The sequence below is a fragment of the Neophocaena asiaeorientalis genome, unplaced genomic scaffold (genome assembly GCF_003031525.2).
Source record: "Neophocaena asiaeorientalis asiaeorientalis breed wild unplaced genomic scaffold, Neophocaena_asiaeorientalis_V1.1 scaffold22, whole genome shotgun sequence".
In the NCBI taxonomy this organism is placed as follows: domain Eukaryota; kingdom Metazoa; phylum Chordata; class Mammalia; order Artiodactyla; family Phocoenidae; genus Neophocaena; species Neophocaena asiaeorientalis.
Genome location: NW_020174422.1, coordinates 236,729 through 254,870, shown reverse-complemented (window position 1 = coordinate 254,870; position 18,142 = coordinate 236,729). Strand labels below are relative to the sequence as shown.

The following is an 18,142-nucleotide window of genomic DNA, read 5'->3' as shown; positions in this document are numbered from 1 at the left end:
AAAGAACCATTCTGAAATAAAATTAATCTCACTAAAAATCGCGGTTTGCTGAGAATACCAATGAAAGCTTTCAGCATTTACTTGGAAATTGGAAATGCCCACATGTACTTACTGGTAATGGAATAATTCGACCTTTTTGTCCTTTGCGCTTAGGTCAACTTTCATCTTCTTGCACAATTTTCTACTCTCTGCATCACTGAAAGACACAAATGTCAGGAAAAAGACACTTGTTACCTGAAGCCCTCACGAAGGTGCTAACGGAGTAAAATTTGCTGGTGGCCCAAGAGTAAGGCAGTTGGCTTGGAATTCTCAGTAGCAAGTGAGGCCCTAACTACGCATGGGCTCTCAGAGAACAGGAGGAAGTAGAGAAACCAACAGGATCTGGACTGATTTGGAAAGACAGGGGCAAGCAGATGGGGAGGACACATCACTACTTGTAAGGGGCAACGTGATGGATCCAGACAAAGGAAGCGCCCCAGAAGCTTAGAAGGCAGATGGTCCATTCTAAGAAGGAAAATAAGCTCAGGACAGTGGTCCCCAGTCCTGGCTGCTCATTAGAATCACCTGGGGAAGTTTTTAAGCATACTGATTCCCTGACCCTCCCGCAGATCATGACTTCAGAAGCTCTACCTGCAGCCCCAGCAAGTTTTTGTTTTTACACCTCTGATGTGTGCCATATGCCACCTGCTATATACCATCAAACCAGAGTAGGAGGGAAATGTTCTGCGATGTTGAAGGAGTTATGAAATCTGACCAGGTATTGACAAAAGCCGAAATGACAAAGGGGAAAGGTTTGGTGAAGTGCCAGCGTCTACAATATCACACTCCTGCAACTCTTCTCATGAGAAGAGTCTGCCGGGCGCCATTCACCGTCTACCGCGTGCTATGCACGACCTCCTCTAATCTTTGCTCCCTTTCCGTTAGACCAGGGATCTCAAGATGTGGTCCCTAGACCAGCAGCATCACCACCACCCAGGAACCTGTCAGAAGTGCAAATTCTCAGCCCCATGCCACACCTGCTCAGTCCAAACTCCCGGCGGGTCCTTGAGCGACTGTGTTTTAAGAAGCCTCCCAGGTGATTCTGACACCTGCCCCTGCCCTGCTCTGCTCTTCCTCCTCTCCCCGACATCTCTGACCCCACCACGAGGTTCGGCTTCCTGTGTGCCCTACGCCGGCGCCCCCAGAGACCTCACCTGTTCTCACGGCCTCCCCACCACCTCACCACATTCAGCCAGGTCTGCCCGACAGCCAGCCAGCCAGAGGCAGCCAGCTACCGTGCCCGCAGGGCCGTGCTCCTCACTGCAGGACCCTTCCCCACATCTCAATGGACTCAGCGAGGGCACCTCCGCCCACACCCACCCCCACTGGTCCCCGGTGTCTACACCACATGAGAAAACTTGTTCTGCCAGGGATGACAGCCACCTGAGGGAAGTCCTGTCCGCTCCCACCTGTTTACCTACCTCAGCACCTTCGACGGCCACCAGCTTCACACAGCTGAGCACCAGCCCCACAGCAGATGGACTAATTACACCATTCAGCTCAATTCTAAAAGCCACACTCATCGACGGACAAGCAAAATTATGGGACCTCATTTTAAGTGTAAACGTGCAATTTGCAGTTCAAGAAGAATGTCTTGCGGGACAGGTGTGTGGGTCAGAGAGGGAGAGTGTCAGGCACTCCCAGGGGCCCCCCAGCCCAGCCCAGGCCCAGAGCCTTCCCTTCCTGCCTAGTCCTACCTGTGGTGGCCATCACTGCAGCCGCTGCAGCTTCCAGCACCCCCCATCGGCACCCCCAGCAAACAGGGGACTAAAGAAACACACGAAGAACTTAGAAAGGAAAGGCTGTGGCCTCTCCCTCAGGCTGGAAAGGGCCTTCTGAGATAGGGAGTCCAGAGACAAGGGATAAGCTGGGCTGCGGAGGGGACCCAGAAGGGCTGAGAGCGTGCATCAGGAGGCCCTATAAGGGCAGCCCACGCAGCCAGTGGCTGAACTCTTACCCTAGAGCCCTGTGGGGTTGCTGGGCTCACCTCCACTGACGGTGGCGACTACAGTTCGGTCTGCCCTGTCCTGAGGGCACTCTGTGGAGAAGCCACACTGACAGGCAGAGGGTCTGTGTGTGACAACTGCGTCTGAGGCGCCGTTCCCCTGCCCCAGGGGAGACAGGAGGGCTCGACTTAGATGTTTATAACTGTTCCCTTGGCACTTTCCCTGTCCGGCTTTGTTCTGTTGCGTGCAACTGTTTCTGTGACCACCCACCGTCCACCCAAATGTGACATCAAATAGTGGCTGCAGCAGGAACCAGGTCCAGGTGCCCACGGCTCCCCTCGCCCCATGCTGGCATCCAGCAGGGGCACCCAGACTGCAAGGCAGCCCCATGTCAGCTCTCTCCTCCGTTGAGCCTGGCTGGCAGCCTCTGCCTATGACTTTACAAAGCAGAGAGAGAAGTGATGGGGCCCATCATTGCAACCCCAATCCCTGCCGGCCGTGTGGGAACCCACTCCATGGAAAAGTGTCGCTATCCCGGTGAGCCCAGGCCAGGCTTAGAAGCAACATTCCAAAGACACTGGGTAAAGCTGGAGGGGCACGAAGGTTCCCCGAGAGCACATCCAGTCCAGCCCGCAGCCTACGGCCCCCACGGCTGTCCAGTGACCACAGCTCTGTCACTGCCACAGGATTCCTTGTGGCAGACTCTGTGCAACCCTCTCCCCCCTTAAGTTATAGGACACTCCCCGAGGATTCTCTCCTCCTCCCTGCCCCCTACACACACACACACACACACACACACACACACACACACACACGCACACATTCTCAGAGGGGTAGGTGGGGAGCCAGCCTCCCGTCCTCTCCGAGCATCTCTGGCACAGACCCCAGAGCCTCAGCCCCCCTCATCCAGCACTGTCACATGCCCTTCCCCGCTGTCTCCACACCTGACCAGCATGTCCACTGTCACCCCCCATCAGAGAGGTTTGCTCCACCAAGCCGAGGGCTCTATTTTGTTCACAGCTGGTTCCCCAGGGTTACAACAGCTGCTGGCACATAGCAGGCGCTCTATAAATAGCCTGAGTGAGTGAGTGAGTGAATGATGCCGGCTGTTGCACTGGGATGAGGCACTCACTGCTGGCTCTCTGGGCTCTGCCTACTGAGCTCCAGGAATCCTGCCAGTGCGCTCTCAGATTGGCTCCCCTCCCTCCTATGATTCTGTCAGAGAGAGAGAGAGAGAGAGAGAGAGAGAGAGAGAGAGAGACAACTAATTGCACAGGACAATAAAAGTCATAAGAGTTCAGGAAGGGGAGAAATTACCCAAGCTCAGGGACTTAAAAGGATCTGGGTTGATAGTTTATGCACAATTAATTGTGCTGCCGCCCTTCTCTAGCCAGTGACCAAGGCTCTGGGGGGAAAGGACAAAGGCAGTGAGCAGGAAAATGAGCTGTTCTGCCGGGGATGGAGAGGGAGGGGACAACCACAGAGAGTGGACTGGCCATGCAGAGGCCCTCGTCTGCCACCCCCGACTGTCCTGCAGGAACCAGCCTTTTCTGTTGGGGAGGCTGGAGCCTCAACACCCTCTGCCCGTTTACTCACCCATGACCTGCTACATCCCCTCCTCCCCCACCTCCCTGGGCTCTCCTCTACAGAGAATGTGAAAGGTCACCGAGGCCTTTTCACACTTCCCTCCCCATCCCTGGCCCAGACAGACACATACACACGGGCGTTTTCGTTTGACTTTGATGTGGGTTGCTGGCCAGCAGTGCAGAGTGGCTGCAGGTACGTGCTGTTGTGTTTACCAGATGTACACGTGCAGTGGCGATCATTCAAGAGCCTGGTAACTCACACTCCTGGGAGTCAGACCCAGGGATGAAAGGTGGGGGGTAAGAGTAGGAAGAAAGAGAAGAAATCAGGTGCTGGAGGCTCGGGAAGGGGAGGTACTCGACTTTGAGAAGTCGCAGCCTAAGTATCAGACCCTCCCCGGAGCCACTGTCAATTGGAGTGGCTGATGGCTTCTAGATCTGGCTCTGCCGCTAGCCAGCCTGTGACCTCTGGCAGGGCCCTTGGTTTCCCGAGCTGCAAAATGCAGGAGTTGTCCATATGAGCTGGATGGAGCTTTCTATTCCCCTACAGGGTCAAGTATTACTAAAGCATCAAGGCAGGCTGCCTGTATCCTGACGGATGGACCAGGAGCCAGAAGCCAGGACAGATGGTGGAGACTGGGTCGCCTCCGGCAGCGGGTGAGGACCACTACACTGAGGACCAGAGGCGAGGCCCCCAGCCTGTCTTGGACACTGTGTGCCTTGGCCAACTCAGCCTTCCTGGGGTCCCTTTCCCCATCAAAGAAGGGGTAAATCCCTTTCTTCCATCTGCTTGGGTCTAACATGGGATTCTGAGTGGATGGACCTGTGACCCCAGAGGGTGGGTAGCAGAGGAGAGGTGGGACGTGCCCCCACTTCAGAGACATGAAGAAAATGCAAGATAAGGAGCGAGTGAGCAAAACAACACCGTCAGCATGCCTGCAAGGTGCCCCATGCAGAGGACAATGTGGAAAGAGGTAGCCGGAGGGCAAAGGCAGGAGACAGAGAACAGCCTAGAACAGCCGGGCCTTCAACTTGCCCGGACCTGGGTGGCTGGTCACTAGCCCTGATGACGAAGGGACTCCCACAACAGGAGTCTGGCTGTCCTCCTTGATGCCAACCTCAAGAAGGCACATGAATCACGTAGCAGAGTTCATGAAAGTGATGGGAATACGAGAAAGAAGAGCGTGCCTTCTCATCCTCCACCTGCCTCCCCGGCCCAGCAGTTCTGGGGGGACACGTCGCCCCCACCAGGGTACAGCAGTGTGCCACAAGGTGTCTGAAGCCACGACACAAAACATGGCGCCTCTTCTGGAAGCCTGCTTTATCCCATGGTAATTTCAACACGCTCACATGCAAAGGAGCAAATGCTAAGTTCGAATAATTTTTGGAAGAAAACATGGGCTTCAAAATATGTTATGCCTGCCCTGGCAGGCCCCACGTCTTGGATCTGGGAAGCCAGCACTGCTCCAGGGGAAAGAAAGCAGATGGGAGAATGAGAGCAGGTAGTAAGGTAATGACCTTAAACCCTCAGGAAAGGAAGGCAGCAGGCGCCCATCGGGCAGCCTCAGCCCCGTGAGAACCAGCCCCAGGAATTAGCACCCTGGGCACGGCTCCCGCCTGCTGGCTCCAGCTCCGCCGCCCAGAAAGCAGCCCTCCGTGCCAAGGCCGAGCCCCGATGCCAGGCTGCAGGGCACGTGGGGAATACCAACTCCCTCACACTCAACCCACTTAAGAGCTGGACAACTACCACCAGCCAACCCGAGCATGGCTGCTAAGATCTGAGCCAGGAGGTGGAGTGAGGGGAAGGGAGAGCTGACAAATCCCTGGACAGAAGCCAGAAACCCTACGGACACTTCAGAGCAACAGGTTACGGGGGCCCGGGGCCCAACGGAGAGGGGTATGTGTGCCTGCCGGCACGCAGGCAGGAGCGGGGAGGAAAGCACCAGAAAAGCAAGAGAAAGAGAAGAAATATCCACACACAGAAGAGAGGAGGAAAAAGACCAAAAGAATGGGGAAGGCAGGGACCCCAGAAGGGAAGGAGCAACAGAAACTATCAAGGGAGAGGGAACAAAGCGGGAGAGAGGAGAGATGCTGTGAGGGAGGGACCGGAGAGACGTACGAGGCAGACACCCAGGGTGGGGAGAGACACGAAGCCTGGAAGACACACCCTCCCACACATTTCCATGAATACATGGGTCTGTACACACATGCATACACGTGAGCACGTATGTGTACACACGTACGAGCCTGGCAGCTTCTGGAACGCTCTGAACCAGTCTATGCAGGGATGGGAGCAACTTGGAAGATTCAACTCCATATTTCACACAAGAGCAAACTGAAGCCCAGAGAGGGGCAGTGACTTGCCAAAGGTCCCACAGCTATTTGCTGTCAGAGCCTAGACTCAGAGCCAGGCCTCCTGACCTGCAGTCCTACAAGTTCCACAGCACCGCACAGTTCTTAAGGGCCAAAGCAAAACCCCCTGTCCGCTGGGGCTGACTCTCACACCCGAAAGTTGTGAGGAGCATCCTCACAATGGCCAAGGGGTCCTCACTCAAGGAAAAGCTCTTGAAGACAAACACACCGTTTCCCTCCCTCCAGCTTCTTGGAATGTCCTGACAATCTGGCCCAGATGAAAAACAACGAGAGTAGAATGGGATCTCACGTTAAATTCGATTCTACGAAGATCTTCAACACAGACCCGGTAAGAAGGCAGAATATGTATTATTGTTCCATTTCACAGATGAGGAAACAGACTCAGGGTAACCGACCTGTCCAGGGTCACGGGGCTAGTAAGTAGTGGAGCTGACCCCTCAACCGGGGCCTGTGTTTACTGCACACACCTCTACAGACGCCTCACCCCGGAGCACTGTCTTCTCTCCCCCTAGGATGCCCTCTGCCCCCCTCACCTGCCTTTTAAGGGGGGAAAGCAGAGGGGCCATCGCCCACCCCAAGCCCTGGAATCCCCATTCCCAGCTCCGACCCTTCCCTGGCAGGGCAGGAAGCAGAGGTGGGGAACCACACACAGCAGGGCCTACTCGAGGGCAGCTGCGCTCTGGCTGCCCACCTGCTGTTCCCCTGCCCGCTCTCCCGCAGAGAGCACCCACCGGAGCGCTTCTGCCCATCCCAGGGCGTCTCATTCAGACTCACAAACACAGACTGAGTGCGTTTAGGACAACAGCTGAGGGCTGTCATCACAGGGCCCGGAGTGCACACGGTGGGTTCCCTTAATTAACGGGGCACATTCAGAAGTCTCAGAGCAGGAGTGGCTGAGCAGACGGGCAGAACCAGCTCATGTCCTTGGGGATCTCTCTGTGTAACGGTGATCCGTGAACTGCCACCCAGGGTGGCCTGCACAGACCAGAGCTCCGAGTTCTATCCCTTTGACTGTTCTGGGAAGATGTAGCTGTATCCTGCCTCTGACTTCAAACTCGAACCGAGGTATTCCTGCTTCCAACATCATCCATTATAGCTCCATAATCCACCTACCCATCTAAAGTTTTGAAAGCTATTTAATATTGCGGTTTATACTTCCTCTTGGAGGCATAAATGGAGTAGCAATTATGCGCACAGTCAATCCTTCTGTCTTAAGGTTTTGCCTCTTTTAAGCTCCAAGGTCCCCAGATTTTCATTTTAGAACATCAAAAGTCACAGGATTATTCCTCCCACTTGCACTTTTATTGATTCCAGACAGCATGTCTCCAAATGAGTCCTGAATTCTATTCTTGGTCTGTGTTCACACACTAACCCCGGCCCCATAAAGTCCTGCCTGTCCAGGGCCAGATGACCCGAGGGGCCCACACCACAGGGAGCTGCCTGCAGGGAAAGCCAGGGCACTTTAAAGACCTGCTACTCGGAGGTCTTTGCCCCAGATTTGAATTCGACCTCCTCTGTGAAGTTTTCCTCAACCTTTCCAACCTTCGTTCCAGGCAGAACGAAGTGACTAATCACCTGGCCGGGTGTCTGCTTCCTCTCCTCCTTGCACACAGCGCTCCTCGAGGACACTGTTAGCCATGTGTGTCCCTCAAAGCACAGAGTAAGTGCTCGGGAACGTCTGCTGAATGGACCCAGATGGATGGCGCAGCTAAACGAAGCTCTTCCGCCCACTTCTGCCACCTACAAGCCTGATGAGAACTCCCTGTGATGAGGCTCTGTCAGCTTGGCAGGACTGATGTCATCTTCGGATATGGAGATTCCAAAGCACCCTGTCCCCTCTAATAGGCTTTAGTACTTTGCCAGTCACACAGATCACGCCTGGTAAAATATGGGAGACAGAGACACACCTGGAAGATAAGCACACTTCCAGACCAACTATGAACTAGAAGTAACCAACAGCTACAATCTCGCTAACTGTCTAGTGAGCCGTCTGTTCCATTTCGCTGGTGTTTGAATCAACTGGGAGGTGTGAGGCCAGACAGGCACGTGTGTGTGTACATGCGCGCACATACACAAACACAAACACACACACACACACACACACACACTCACACACCCTACAGCAAACACCGACTGGCTAAGACTTCTCCTGGTCTCATTCAGTGCTTTGTCAAAATATGAATCTCCTTCAATTCTCTCCAACGATGGGCAGGACCAGCTTGAGGCTATCAACTTATAAAACTGTTGTGTCCCAGAAGTTCATTTGCAAAATAGCCACTTAGAACTCAGAATAAAGACGAAGAAGATTGCACTGGAGTGGAGCCCATAAAAGCTCACTGAACCCCACAGGGTAGTAGCAGGGCTTGTGACTCGGGCAAAGACAGAGACAGTAAAGGTTACAAAGATCTTTATGGGCCATGCAGGAAAAGAACTGCCTCTTTTCCCAGGAGAGCCCACCTCATCCCCGTACTAACAAGACTGACATACCGCCTATGCTCCTCTCCTCTCCTCTTCCCAAGCCCACACTCCCGATAAACCCCAAGTCCAGGTGAGGAGTGGCTGCACTCAGCGGCTCTGGAAACACCTCCTGTCCTTGTCAAAAGGACATGTAAATGCTGGCATCCACCAAGTGCAGCGCAGTGCCTTGCGTGCAGCCAGTGCTCAACAAACGTGCAAAGAATAAACCTATTCTTCCCGACCTTTTCCATATGTTTCACGGTCTGTGTGTCTTTGCTCTGTTTTTGCCGATCTATGCCCAACTGGGAGTTAATTATGTGACAAAAGGTGTGTGTATGGAAATCCCAGCAGCAAAAGCACTGAACACAGGGAGATGTGGCAATTACTCCTAATGACTGAAAGGAAAGGGAAGCTGAGCACACCGTGGACTCAAAACTCCCAAACTCAAAAGCATCAGAGGAATTCGAGCAAGAGCCCCCTTCGCCACACTCAGGAGCAGCTCTCCCTCCCACGGGCCGGCGCTCGATTCTGCCACCGCAACACCGACAAGGAAGTCTCCGGGAGGGGCAGGCGAGGCAGGAGGAGAAGTAGCTCACAGCATCATCATCAGGACGCGTGGGGGTAGGGACGCAGGCCAGAGGAGAGAGCCGGAAGGACTGAGCCACCTGTTCAGGACTGACACATCTAATGGAGCCACCTTGGAGCCAAGGCAACAGACAGGTCGTCAGCTGGCTCCACCGCTTTTGCACCGTGGGCACTGGAGACCTCTATTAAGGGCCCGGGCTACAGGCAAAGCCCACAGTTCTTGCTGCAGACCCCCCCACCCAATAAGCAAGCCCCCCGAGTGGCCCTGGAAATCATCTTGCCTCTTTGGGCACCAAGGCCCCCTCTGCCACCCACTGAGAAGGCAAAATCAAGTGACACATGACAACAGAAAAAAGTAAAAGCACTACGGAAGAGGGAAGAAGAGGGGTGGGGCCGGAAAGACAGGAGCGGAAGCCACACCTGCCCCTCCTCCAGCCCACGGCGGTCCTGCAGCATTGCTGGGCCGGGGAAGGGGGGCGGTCCTTCTGCAGCCATCTCTCCATCACATCCCCTCTCCCAGAGTATCAATCAGGAACAATTCCCACCCCACCCACCAGAGCCCACGCCCGGCCCTCCAGCCACCATACCCCACATCCCCAGGACATACCCACAGTCCACCCAGCAGATGGTGCCTTGTCCTTTCACTGCCTGGGCCACAGTAGACAATAACCTGAGATGACTTTCAGCTGCAGCCTCTGTGAAAAAACAAAAAAAACATCTGTGCCCAAGTGCACGACGGCCTCCCCTGCCATCTTCCCTCAGGGGCAGGGAAGGACAGAGACCAGTCCTAGAGGTGAGGTCCTGAGCACCAGTTAGAACGCCGTCCCTGTGGCAACGGTTCTGTAAGAACAGCCCAGCTCTTCTCAGAAAGCTCTGCTCCCGCCATCCTCACAGACGCAGAACCCTAACCCTAACCCTAACCCTAACCCTAACCCGCCTTCAAGCCACACCTCACGCCTCACTCTTCCCAGAATCTCTCGGCCGGATCCTCAACTTCCAGTAGAATCTCTGACTCATTACCATTCTGGGACACGTTTTGAAAATTCTATAACCGAACAATTACAATTCTATAACTAAGGGGGACCGAGTCTGCTGATTCCACACTGGTCTGCCCTGGTGCCCAAGCTGGGAGCTGACAAGGGAGGGACCAGACCCTTCCTTCACTTGTGCGTCACACACTCACCTAGGGACTCGGTACAACGTGGTGATTTAATGAGGTTTACGTGTGACACTAGTCTCTGATGGACTGATACTAAATGTACCTGAGTCACTTTCACGGCCCTCTTTCCCAGCACTGGCAGTACCTTGGGGGACAACCGCAGGACCGTGGACTGCGCCTCGGGGCCGGGCGGATGAACATGAGAAAGGAAGAGGCTTTGGGCAAAGCCCCTGGAAACTAGGAGGGCGGGTGCTTAGAAACGGGGCCTCTGTGGCCAGGATTTCCACGCTGCCAGCCTGCAGCGGTCCACTGCTGGGCGGCTGTGGCCAGGCTGTCACCTTGCCCCGTCACCCCTGTGAGCTCCCTGGCAAGGGCCTCCACGCAGACACTAAGGAGAGCGCAGGCTGCCTGCCGCCTTCCCCCAGCAGAAACCACAGGACACACTCCACAGCCAAGCAGAAGTGATATGCGAACTAGCTGTCTCCTCAGATCTCCTCTTCTAGTGCGGCTAACGGAAGCTGTCTGTGAACACAAAGCATGCTGAGCCTTTCACGCAGCGAACGGAAAGCATCCCGCAAGAGCCGTGCACGGAGCCACCTGCAGGAGGCCCTCCCAGGAACCCCCCCAGGCCCACAGGAGGAGGGGGCGTAGCCGAGGTGGGAAAGGCCGCCCCCCACCCTTCCAGCTGGGCTCTGGGAGGCAGGGGAGGGAATGTAGAGCCATGTGAAGGCCCTCCCAACACTGCCTTTCAGCCGTGGAAGGGGAGGCACTGGCTGGAAGGGGTGGCGGGGGGGAGAGAAGCCAGTTCCCGGCGCTGCTCCCAAAGCCCCTGGAGGTCCCCAAGTCTCAGGAGCAGGGCTGGGCAAGAGGCAAGGAGGCAAAATCACCCGGCCCGCGACCAGCGGTCCAAAGCAGGCAGGAGCCGGGCACACGGGCAGCACTGAGAGTTCCACTACCAAGAGGCAGAGACAGAGGCTGGGTGACGGCCGGAGAGAAAGCAAGAGTGCTCCCAGCCCTGCCTCCGGCCCCTGCAAGCCCTGGTCTGGACACCTCGCCTTCCCACTCTCTCCTTTCCGAATCCTTTCCTGGTGGCGAGCCTCCTGTCGCTGCAGACTCAGAACATCTCTCCGCGCGCTCCAGCAGAGGAAGCGAGACGGAGGCAGCAGTGGGACCAGCTCTACCGCCCACCGGCTGGTGGACCTCAGATCAGGCAGCTGTTCTCCCTGAACTCTAATTCCTCCCTCAACTGGACATTACCTGCAACCTCACAGCAAAGCAGCAAGTGAGAGCGTGTCACACAAGTTCCTGTCAGAGTCCTTCTAAGAAGATGAGCTTATGTGAGAGGACCCACCCAGGAAAGGACCTGAGCGAGTCCCTGGAGGGCACTGACGACCCCCCCAGCTCCGGAAGCAGCCAAGGGGGCTGAGCCACGCTTGTCCAGGGCCCTAGACCCCAGGCCTCAGGAGCAACTCTGCTTTCCCCTTGCCTCAGTTTCCCCCTATTCTCGACAGGAAAGGAATGCTAGTCACACGCTGGGCTCCCAACAACAACCCCGGGGAGTGTGTGCCAGGCCCTGGGAAGGGCAAGCACGTGCCCGGGTGCTTGGAGGATGCAGGCTTCAGGAGGGACACACATCCAAAACATCCATCGGTCCCCCATGCCAATGGGAGTCGAGGATGAGCTGCCAGGGAGAGCTGTGCCCGGAACCAGCCCAGCCACTGGCTACTGCTCCTTCAGGGCACAGAATACTTGGCATCCTTAGGAGCAGCGAAAACACTTAACTCTACTGGAACAGCATCAACAGTCAGACGTTCAAAGTCGCGGCCAAGAGCTGAGCAAACCTCTCTCCATCCGTGATGCCCTTGCCAGCTTCAAGGTCAGAAGAGGCAAACCACTAGTCCTACCCCCACTGAAGCCACCCTGTCCTGAGCATGAAGCCCACTCCAAACTCAGTCTCTTGTTCTGACCCCAGAGCGGGACAGACTGGGGCCAGGCAGGGCCAGGGCTGCCAGCCTGGGTGCGTTCCCCCAAGCCTGGGACCAATTCAGCTGGCGACAGGTTGGCCCAGTCAATTAATCAACAGCTCTGGCGAAGCACGCCCTGGCAGGGCCGGCCGTGCTGTCCAGAGAGCCAGAGCGTCCATGCCAGGTGGTCACTGTCCTCTGTCCTCCTTCACACACACATCCTCTCCCTCCTGAGGTACTGAGGGACTCCAGAGGGCTTTTCCTAAGAAACACTGGTAAAAGGGAACTGAAACGCCCTCTTAGGGATCCAAAAGCAGCAGAACTGACACCCCTGCATCTTCTGACGGACCTTCCCTGAGAGGTTTTTAGTCCCGGGGTCTCTGCCTCCCACTTCTGTCCCCGTTCCTTCCTTTCCATCCCGCCGCATCCCTGACGATGGCCCCAAGGCCAGGAGGGGCACTCACCAGATTTGGAGTAAAGCACCAGTACGTTATTCCGGGTCCTGAGAAGTTTTTTCAAGTCCTTGGGGTCAGAGATTCTCTCGATGAGTGAGGAGAACTTTGTAGAGGACAGCCACGTCGGCAGGACCACCTGGGGATCAAGGAGCCAAGGACCATGAGTCTCAGGTCCCGGCTGAGGCTGCGCAAGAAGGGGTGCCCCAGATGTGCTGCCTCTAGGCACAGTTGCCTTGGGAGGGATAAGGCTCACCCCTCCTTCTCTCAACTCTACACCTGCCTTTCGCCTCATCCCCTCTCCAAATCTCCCCCCCTCCCACAGGGACTCTTCCGGACCACTTCCAGTCGCCAGCTCACCCTTCATCTTTTTTATGAAGCCGTATGGACTGCACAGGTACATAAGCATGCTGCATGGACATTCTTGCCATCCTTTCAATCAAGACCTCTCTGGGAGGTCAATGTCTGTACCCTACACTGCACCCAAACACCACACACTGGAGCAATGTGAAAACTCCACCCCACCTAGCAGCACCAAAGCCCCAAGTCCACAGAGAAGTATGATCACCTCTTAATGTGATCCCGTTTAGGGTGGGAATGGATGGGTGAGGGGTTTTCCACTTTCCCCACTGAGCCAATGATCTCAGGAGATCAGCCAACAAGAAACAAGCCAATTCTCCCAGAGAAAACCCTAAAAAACCTTGGGCCCTAGAAGTACCAGGCACCTCCGCAGGCATGAAGAGAGGTGGGCTGAAAAGCAGCGGCAGGGAAGGGGAGGTTGTTAAATGTTTGAACAAAGAGCTGTCACACAGCAGATCCCCTCACCCAATCCACACAGCCCCCTGCCTAGCCGGCAGAAAACACAGGGGTTACCATCTACAAAGACTGAATAAGAAAAGCTCTGCCAGGAGACACCAGGCAAAGGTGGGAGGGAGTATGGACAAATTGAACCTAGAGATCACCCATCTCCCCTAAGCCCCTACCCCCCAGCATCTCCCTTCCCTTTTCCAGAATGTTGCCAATCTGATCCCCCCCAAGCAGGTTAGAGAATTTTTCTCTAGGTTAACTGAGGAGCATAAGAAAAACAACCAAAAGACAGTGATTTGGAGACTCTTCCAATGAAACAGCTGACTTCCCATTCAAATACCCACTGTGAGGCCCTCCCAGTAAACAAGTGCCCTCCACCCCCTCACCACACTCAAGAGTCTGCAACCCACAGCCCATGTCTTGATCTTCATTACACACAGATAACCAAGATTCACCAGACGTCTGAGGGAAGCCCTCAACACAAAGACAGAGATGAGAACAAAACAATGGAAAGATGAAACTTAAAAAGAACAGAAGAAAACAACTAAAATTATTATCCTCAGAGAAATAAAATGGTGCATCCATAAGACAAGAATAGAATGCTATGAAAAAGGAATAGTCAAAGAGAATGATGAAAACCTCTTAGAAAGTAAAATCCTTGCAGAAATAAAAAATTTCAATAGGGCTGAAGGTAGAACTGAAAAAACTCCTAAAAAACAAAAAGATCAAGAAATAAAAAGCAGAAGAACAAGATAAGACAAATAATAGGTATTCACTAAGTGCAAGAGCCAAATTAAAGGAACTAAAGAAAAAGAAGAAAACAGAGGAAAAGAAATTATCAAGGAAATAATTCAAGAAAATATCCCAGAACTGAAGGATGTTGAGTTCCAGGTGAGAGGGCCCAACATCACCAATAAAAAAAAGACTCTCACCAAGTACATCACTGAAAATTTTCAGAACACTGCTGACAAAGAGGAGATTCTGAAAGTTCCAAAGGGAATAAAAACAAAACAAGAAAACCACCACACGCAAAAGATCGGGGTCAGAACTGGCATAGGACATTTCATCAGCACACCAAAAGACAATGAAGCACTGCCTCCACAATTCCCCAAGTAACATGATTTCCAACTGGAATTCTATAACCAGCCAAACTACCTGTCAATTGTGAGTAGAGATTGACTCAGACAGACTTAAGGTCTCAGATGTGAAAAATTTACCACCAAATCTCCCATTCTCAGGAAGCAACTGGAACTCATGCTCTACCAAAACAAGAAATAAATAAAAAATGAGAAAGACATGGAACCTAGGAAACAAAGGATCGAACAGAGGAGAGAGGCAAGAAGTACCATGTTGATGGTGAAGAGAAGTCCCAGAACAAACGTCCTGGCCCCATGGAGCAACCAGCCCAGAATGGAACAAGGACAGAGGACAGAGGAACGTGGTCAATAAGAAGAGGCAACCACAGATTATCCTATATGCTTGATCTTATAGATCAGTTAAATAATCTGACGAAAGTCACACAGCTAATAAGAAGCAGGTCCAGCATCTGAACCCCAGTCTCTCTATTTGACCCCAGGCCCTCTCATGCCACTGCCTCTTTGTAGCCAGAAGTCTCGCATTGAGTCTGAGCTCTACCACTCAATAGCTAAGATGCCCGGGCGACATCACTCAATCTTTCAGACGCTTAGTGCTTCGCATCTGATGTGGAGAAAATGATACCTCCCTCATGGGACAGCTGTGAGGATGAAATGGGGTAACTTATCGAAAATGCTTTATAAATCATAAAGCACTCTAATAGGATCAGTTACCGTAATATATAATACAAATTTCCATCTCAGCAGAGTAGGAGATGGAAATGTGGCCATATTTTAGTGTTTCTAAATATAATCTGCCATTGGATGCAACTTTACCCTTCTCTCCAGGGTAAAACCATCAGGAGGAGCTGTCCAAGAATGATTTCTCCCTTATTCTGCCCCAGCAGGGCAGTGCATGATGCCTGAGGACCCCCTGCCCTCATGCGGCGACCTTGAGAGCTCACCAAAAAGCTCATTCCACCTTATTATCACGTTATTCCATTGCTCCCAGGGAGCTAACGCACTTTAGACTAAAAGGTCCATAGCACAGTGCACATGGTTAAAGGAAAAAAATAAAAGAATCTGTTGGACACTGCTGTTTTAAATCCTCAAATAACCTGGTCAGTCAGAAAAACAATTACCCTTGCCCAGTGCCTCAGGACTCTGACCCGAAGAGCAGCTCTCCTGAGGCTGGCCGGCACCTGCACTTCTGGACAGGGGAGCAGGAAAGGGGAAGGGAGGGCAGGCCCAGTGCCCACCTGCCTGGGTAGCACGGCAGGGTAGAGCTGGGCCAAGCGACAGCAAAGTGTCTACAGCAAAAACCACAAGAGCACCAAGTTTCAAGGCTTATCCACAGCTTCCTTCCTAGAAAGCCCAGCGAGTCCCTCAGGTCATCTAACCAACAGCCACTCTCAGAGTAAACAAACCACTTTTCAGCCAGCCACCAAAGCCTCTGAGCCAGTGTTCACCCTCACACAGCAGAGAACTTCAGCTCTGCCAGAAATACAATGATGCTGGGGGCTTAAACTCACGGTCTGCGGCCGGCCTGGTTAAGAACCCTTTATGGAGGGCTTCCCTGGTGGCGCAGTGGTTGAGAGTCCGCCTGCCGATGCCGGGGGCATGGGTTCGTGCCCCGGTCCGGGAGGATCCCACATGCCGTGAGCTGTGGCCACTGGTCCTGCGCGTCCGGAGCCTGTGCTCCGCAACGGGAGAGGCCACAACAGCACCGCGATGAAGAGTGGCCCCCACTCGCCACAACTGGAGAAAGCCTTCGCACAGAAACGAAGACCCAACACCCAAAAAAAAAAAAAAAAAAAAAAAAAAAAAAAAAGAACCCTTTATGGAGGGTCCATCTCCTCTTCATCTCGTCCCATCCCTATTCCACCCCCTAGACTAGGAGCACCTGGCCCCTTGAAAGCCCTGTTTGTCCAGCATAATAAACATGACAAACACACTGGCCGCCACACTCTTGAGCTTTGCAGAGGTGCCCTGCTGGGAGCATGTTACAAGGTAAGTCCATGACAGCTCTCAGGAGACCCAGAGGGACCACGGAAACCAGACAGACCTAGGGCAGTCCGAGAGGGTCTGGGCTGGAGAGTGGTGGGAGAAGGCAGATGGGGCCAGGCTGGGGTGGAGGGTGGGGTCTTCAAAGCCTGGCTCAAGAGCCCCTTCTGGCCCCATCTCAGACTGGACAGTCGTCAGAAGGCTGGAGTGAAGGGACCTGCTGGGTGGCTGCCCAAGTGGAGCGAAATGGGTTAATCCAAGAGCCTCAAGGGAAAAACAACAGAACTCAATGATTATTCATATGTAAGCGAGGAAGAAAGAGAGTAGAGGCTAAAATGACCCAAGGATTCTGTGCTCAGAAATGGAACAAGAACCAAAACTGGAAGAACTGGGAAGCAGCAGCAGCAGAAGAGGCTTCTGTCTTATGTTGAGGAAGGTGATAATAAGCTTGGGTACAGACATGTGGACAAGACGCCCCAATGCAGGTGTCCTCCAGGCTGGAGAGTGAGCCTCAAGGTCAATGAAGTCTCAGGGGTCAGGGTCCAGGGGAAGAAGTCAGGAAAACCCTCAGCTGAGGAGGAGGAGGAAGGACCAGGAGAAAGGTGGGAAGAAGGTAGGAGGTACCACAGACCTGGTACCTGGTCAACACAGACCAGGGAGGAGACACACAGGAAATCAGGTGTGATTTGCAGGTGAAGGTCAGGGCCAAGTCCCCAGGGATGTTCTGAGAGCATTCTGGTGATGGGAGGCCGGCCGGAAGCCAGGCTGCAGAGAGAAGCACACCCCACGCAGCGGGGAGCACAGGTGGCCGCAGGGTCGGGAGAAGGATGGGCTGTCTCCACCTAAGACAGGGAGCTGCATGGACGTTTGTGGGCACTGGAGAGGATTTGAAAATTTGGGAACAAGAGGAAAATAGGATAGGTAGGTCCAGGGGGAACCAGGGGACTTTGGTGTGCAAAGAGCTAAGATGCTCAGTGTAAGATCCCTGAGAGAGGAGGGGGAAAGGCCCTTGTGTCTGGCCTTAGACAGACCCTCACCTTAGCAAGCAACCACAGGGGCAAAGGGAGCGAGGCCCTTTCCTCCCTCCCCTAACCCCAAGGGGACTCTCCTCCGGCCACTTAACATTCTCCTTTCTCCTCCACTTCAGTCGATTTTAACCTTTCCAGTGTGCACGCTCCTTCCTTTCCTTAAGATACAGCTCCAGTAAGCCTTGGGTCTCCTTGCCAAGAGCCTTCCTGCAGACTTCATAAGGCACAACCCACAAACCTTGCTAACAACAACAACTAAGGCAACTATAACAACGTTAATGATGCACAAACTCTCTGCTTTGTCAAGTCCTCAGAGGGGATGGGGCAATGTTTGAGAAGGAAGCCAGCCACCTTCGGAGCCAGCCATGGAACTGTTCCTGGGTTCCGCAGGCTCTTTACATTCTAAGTCTTTCCCTTTGGAGGTAGAGGAGAGGAAAAAAATCCCCTTTGTGCCCTATGCAAACTTCTTCTTTCCCCCAATAATTGTTTTCTTTCTGCCCCAGCCTTAACAGTATTTACATCAGGGCTGAGCTACCCCATGGGCTGGGCTGAGATCCATAAAACCTTTGCCTGGGTGCAGGGCAGAACACTGCCAGGAAGAACGGCTCCCTTCCGCTACTGCTAGGGAATACAGGCCCCCAAAGCCAGGTCCTGCTTCCTTCAGAGTCAGTG

The 18,142-nt window shown here is 53.8% G+C and overlaps 1 protein-coding gene across 1 annotated transcript in view; it reads right to left on the bottom strand.

Moving 5' to 3' along the window:
* PDIA5 (protein disulfide isomerase family A member 5) overlaps positions 1-18,142 on the bottom strand; it is a 93,137-nt gene that overhangs the window by 58,368 nt on the left and 16,627 nt on the right. The window contains exons 2-4 of the mRNA XM_024756500.1: positions 12,571-12,697; positions 9,591-9,678; positions 113-196 (exon numbers count right to left, since the gene is read on the bottom strand). Coding sequence (XP_024612268.1) covers positions 113-196; positions 9,591-9,678; positions 12,571-12,697 — 299 coding nt within the window. The remainder of the gene's footprint in view (positions 1-112; positions 197-9,590; positions 9,679-12,570; positions 12,698-18,142) is intronic.